The sequence below is a fragment of the Coccinella septempunctata genome, chromosome 4 (assembly GCF_907165205.1).
Source record: "Coccinella septempunctata chromosome 4, icCocSept1.1, whole genome shotgun sequence".
Lineage (NCBI taxonomy): Eukaryota > Metazoa > Arthropoda > Insecta > Coleoptera > Coccinellidae > Coccinella > Coccinella septempunctata.
Window position 1 is genome coordinate 40,339,656 of NC_058192.1, and position 5,864 is coordinate 40,345,519.

Sequence of the window (5,864 nt, forward strand, 5' to 3'; positions counted from 1 at the left end):
ACAGTCGTTGTCGTTAGAATTTCGCGAAATCACCCAATGAATTTCATGATTTCTCGATATCTGCGTAAACTGTAAAATTTATTTATTCAATTTCTTGATAGTGACAATAAGTTTTTTCTCGTGTTGATATTTAACATTCTATTCTTCTCATACCGAAGTGAATTTTGAATCTTTACGAATTTAATCAATTAAATATACATTATTGAATGTTTATTCCAATTTTCATTTGATCCAATACAAAAAAAAATCAAAGGTGCGGTGCGTTCTATAAAATAACATCAAATAAAATCATCTCTGCAACCAAAGATGTAGGAACAATTAATTCTTTAATGCAATTCATTAAGATATAAAATTCACTTCATCATGGGATGAAAACGATCACTTTATATTTTATTTTTACCAATTAAATTACTTAAAAATAAATAATTGTTGAAGAACCATCCTCGAGTTACTCTTCAGAAAACTGATCTAAGTAGTCGATCAAATGAAAACTAAAATTAACATTCAATAGTGATTCAATTGATTAAATCCATAAAAATTCAAAATTCACTTCGTTATGAGATCAATAGGATGTTGAATATCGACACGATAGAAAAAATTATTGTCGCTATCAAGACGAAAAATCAGTTTCTGGAACCTCATAGAAGCTATCTTCATATCAAATTTCGGATGAATATCTCCGTTCAGGAGATAGAGTGGTTTCAATTTCCATTTAAATTTGAAAAACACCCTGTAAATCAGAATCTAGAACTCTTAGATACTACATGTGGGGGTTCTTCGTAATCCTCGAGGTGTTCTCTATCTCACATTAAAATGTTTTTCATCTTATCTGGGACACCGTATATATGTAAAAAAAAGTATATTTTTTGTCTTTGGAGCGGGCGGAGCGGCACATAAGGAATTCGGCACGCCTAAGGATCGGCCTGTACTTCTGAATATTCTTTTCCAAAAAGTATTCTCCTTTCTCTGAACAGCTCATTTTTTTATATGCAATGTAACATTTCTGATTATTCGTTATTCTAATAGGAAGTATTATCTATATAAATAATTTTCATAGAAAGAATCAATATTATTATGGTTTTATTTCAGGTAGGTAATGAATTATTTCGCCAAATTCAGAATTATAGAGATATATTGAATTGATGTGACTGATACTGGATGAAGATCCACAATTGAACTCAAAATAGATAATACGATTTTACAAAATTAGTTTTGAACCACGACACAATAACATCTTCAGGTGGGTGAAGGTAAGCTCAGTTTACCCAGTAATGGAATTAATAGTATTCCAAATCTTGCTTATGACCATGAAGGTCTTTCGACTAGGTTCGGCCTTCCAAGTGAAGATTCTTCTGTTCTTCAGTTGTTTGAGGAACCCTCATGTTGGGGAATCATCTCCCATAGATATATCAGTGGTTATTCATTAGAAAATAGGAAAAAGAAATTCAAAAATTTCTCACACTTCATTGAAAATTCGTCAATATTTCCTATCAGTGGTTATCAAACCGGCCGAAACAAGGCAACATTTGGCCCGATAAAATCATGCAGAAACCAGAGACGGAATAGCTTGAAATATCTCCAATTGTACAAATTCGTGATTCGTGTTGGCGTAGATTCAGGGTTTTTAGCCCGATATGTATTTTAACAAGTGTTTGAAACAATGAATAATTTTTCTCCTGTTGTGTTATCTTGCAGGTAGTTGTACATTCTTAACAAAAAACTATCTGGTATCATCCATTTAAGCCGTTTCCCTACATAGAGCATTACGCTCTTGTGAGTGATACACTTTTTGTAGTGCTATCGATGTTGATATAAATGAATATCGAAAGTTCGAGCTGAAAGAAAGTTCTTCATAGTATATATAGATATATTTTACCTCTAGGTGTACCTAGAAAAGCTCCTTCCTGTTATTCTATGTTCTAAGAACATTACTGATTTATTCGTTATTCTAATGAGTGGTATTATCTATATAGATCATTTTCATAGAAAGAATCACTATTATGTACAAGATTCAAATCGATTTGTTTTCAAGTAAGTAATTAAATCGCCAAATTCAGAATTATGGTGTTAGCTTGAGATGAAAGAAGTTCAACGGATGCATAGATACACACGATGAAATGTATACAGTCATAATCCCATTCGAGAGAGCTAAGATTGGTTTTCTTTCACGTGATTCTTTCCCCTACAAAAGAATGCGATAAAAATTGTTGAGATATGCCGCCTGGATTGCAATTATGGAGGAGATAGCGCGCTGCGCCTCTATTTACTTAATTCCTCCGTATACTGATATTCCGCCTGTGTACATCTGCTTGTACGGTACAACGTTGCCATTTTCGGAGGTGCTAACCAGCAAAGAGTCCCGCAGAGCAATTCTTCTATATACAGCTCGGCACACTAGCGCCAGTGATATACACTCGAACTAAAAGATTGTTCAGTACATAAACGGGGTGCGTTATGACCTCAAAACGATTTTTTGATATGTTGATCCCTGAAGCCTCCTGAATCTAACAAGCTAAAAAACAAGGCAAAACGATGTCACCTCCGAAATCGGAGGTGACATCGATATATATGAGGTGAGAGCGTTAAACGAGTTACTATTTTGGAGGTGGTATTAACACTTTATAACTATATATATATATATATATATATATATATATATATTTTTTTTTTTCCTCCACCTCTCACGGGTTAGGCATATTGAGAGTGCCGGATCATTTTGACCAAGGCATTTCTCAGTTGCTCGTAAGGAACCTGCGTACGATTAGTGTGGATTGTGGGGGGTGCAGGTGGATCACTGTTCGATGACAAGTTCAATGTTGTTATATTGTTATCTTCTGCAGATAGTGCCTTGAAGAAGGGTGAGTCTTTTGATTTGAAATATTCTCTCATTTCTTTGACTGTGTTGTAGTGTGTAGTCTCAATGTTCTGTAGTCCTCTTCCTCCATCCTTTCTCGGTATGTAAAGTCTGTTGACAGAGGCGTTTGGGTGATGAATTCCATACCTTGTTAAGAGTCCCCTAACCTGTGTATCGAGAGCCTTAAGGTCGGTGGTTGACCATTTGATTATTCCAAATGAGTAGGCTAAGCAAGGTACCACCCACGTGCTTATTGACGTGAACATCGCTTTGGAGTTTAATTTGCTCTGTAAGATTTTCTTGAGTCTATTTATGAATTTCTCCTTGAATATGATTTTGACCTCACTGTTTCTTATTTCTAGGCCTTGTTGGATGCCTAGGTATTTGTATGTTCTTTCTGATCCCAGTGTTTGAATTGTAATTTGATCTTGAACTTTCATTGCTTCTCCTTCTGTTAGCTTTCCCCTCTTCACGTGTAATACAGCGCACTTATCCAACCCCATTTCCATTTTTATGGTTTCAGTGAATGATGCTACTATTTTGAGTTCTCTCATCAGTTGTTCTTCGTTGGCTGCATACAGTTTGAGATCATCAATGTAAAGGTGGTGGTTGATTCTGGTATTGTTCCTCTTCTCTATCACGTAGCCATATTTGGATGCGTTGAGCAGTTTGCTCAACAAATTTATTGCAAGGCAGAACCACAAGGTGCTTAGTTTGTCTCCCTGAAATATTCCTCTCATGATTTTGATTTCTTCCGTTGTGTAGTCTCCTCTGTCTGTGTTCACATGCAACCGCGTTCTCCATGTTCCCATTAGATGTTCGAGTAGATTGATCATTGTCTCAGATACCCCATATAGCCTCAGGACTTTTTTTTAGCCATGAGTGTGGTATCGAATCATAGGCCTTCTTATAATCAATCCACGCCATGGACAAGTTACGTTGTTTCTTTTTTGCCTGCTTTGTTATGATAGTGTCGATGATCAGTAGTTCCTTACATCCTTTAGCATCCTTTCGACAGCCGTTCTGCTCACGTGCCATAATATTGTACCTGCCAACATGTCTCCACACTTTTTGTGTGAGTATTCCCGTAAGTATCTTATATATCGTCGGGAGGCACGTGATTGGTCGGTAGTTTTTGGGATCTTCATTGTTTGTTCCTTTTGGAAGCATATGCGTGATTCCAAGTGTGCATGATTCAGGTATTATTGAAGGGTTTTTTAAAGCTTCTTGAAAGAGCTTCGCCAGGTGATTATGCGTCGAATCGAAATATTTCCACCAGTAATTATGGATCGCGTCAGGCCCCGGTGCAGACCAGTTGTTTGTTTTTTTAGAACTGTTTTTATGTCTTGACCAGTTATGATTATTTGTTCCATAACATATTTATTAGATTCAGCTTCTGCTTCCTTAATCCAAAACGCCTCATCATCGTGATCTCTCGAGTAACTCCATATTTCTTTCCATGTTGTATGTATACTTTCTGGTGTTGGATAAGTTTTGTTGTCTGCGGAAGTTCCCTCAAGTGTGCGATAGAATTGTTTGGGATTCTTGTAAAAGAGTTGATTATTTTTGTATCTTTTAACCCTTTCATTATAACGCCTGATACGATTTCCCAAAGCCTTTATTTTTTGTTTCAGAGTATCAGATAGTATTATAAGCTTCTGCCTGAGTTGTTCGTTGTGGGACTCAATATGATGTTGTGAGGCTATGCGTGATACTCGTTTAACTATTTTCCTGGTTGGTGAGTTATTATTCAGGTAAGTATGTAGTGTACCTATTGTTTTTCTAATATTATTAATTTTTCTTTCCAGACGCGTCCTCCAAGGTGGGATTTTTTCTTCTTTCGACTTAAATTCTTTATCGCACAGACGAATACCATTCTCCTCACAAACTGTAATCGCCCCTGCGTATACACAGTCGATCAGATCTTCAATACTGGAGTGATCTTGTATTCTAGATTTTATCACTGAGTTTGTTCTCTCAACGCATTCTAGGATTCTTCGTGAGCCCTTGAGTCTTGGAATTCTTGGTCTATCCTGGGGAGATACTTTTTCATACATCCTCATATTTTTCATGAAGACTTGCGCCGTTTTGTTCCATTGAGGGGTTGGTTCGATTTGGGTTTCTGCATGGGTTTCCTCGGTTTCTGCGTCTGTGTTCTCCGAGGTGATAATCGTGTGAGGCCTTATGCTTTTTTTAATGACCTCCAATTCAACACTGGATAATTTTTCGTTCTGGAGAATCAGTTTCACTCTGTTGGCAAGAAGGTTCGGGTAGGATAGTTTCCCTGGGTTAATCTCGTTCCACGTAGTTGTTAAGATTTCTCTGTAAGTTCTTCCTGTGTCCTGTTGTAATTGTTGAGCAATGAAATGAGTACGTATTAAGAGGACGTTTTCCTCCTGTGTCCAGCGTACTCTCCTATCTCGTGTGTTTGAAACCTCAGCGGGACGGGTTCTAATTCCGTCCAAGCTAATGCTTCTTCTTTCCCTTCTATGAGGGTTCGAGTCCGGACGTACGGTGCCATCTCGGGGGGCTGCGCCGCTTGCCCCACAGCTGACCCCATCAGGCTCTACCTCTGGACGGCTCCGAAGAGGGCCAGCCCGCTGCCCTCTACCGCCCTGCATCATACTTCTTGTGACAGGAGCGTTTCTAAATCTACAGCTCCCCAGGCTGCTGACCTGAGGAGCTGGGTGACTCGGGTATGCGGGGTCGTCACTCCCCGAGGCAAAGCCCTCTGCATATTATATATTATATATATTTTTTTTTTTTTTTTTTTTTATCTATCACCAAGCTGGGTAGGCCATTGAGGAGCCGGGCAGAACCTTCTACCAAGGCTACTCAAACGGACGTTAAGAACTTCCTCACTATTTTGGTATTCGCTAGAATGACCTCCTTTTGAGCTGTACTCACCAGCTCTTTGTCCAATCCTAGATTCAGGGTATTGTCCACCAGGTGTGTCTCCACCAGTCCATTCGTGGACATGACTAAGGGCACTATGGATGTTGATTTTAGG

The 5,864-nt window shown here is 38.2% G+C and overlaps 1 protein-coding gene across 1 annotated transcript; it reads right to left on the reverse strand.

Moving 5' to 3' along the window:
* Positions 1-4,071: 4,071 nt before the first annotated feature.
* Positions 4,072-5,478, reverse strand: LOC123311727. Its single transcript, XM_044895798.1, has one exon. The coding sequence runs from the start codon at positions 5,476-5,478 to the stop codon at positions 4,072-4,074; it is 1,407 nt and encodes a 468-aa protein (XP_044751733.1).
* Positions 5,479-5,864: the final 386 nt, after the last annotated feature.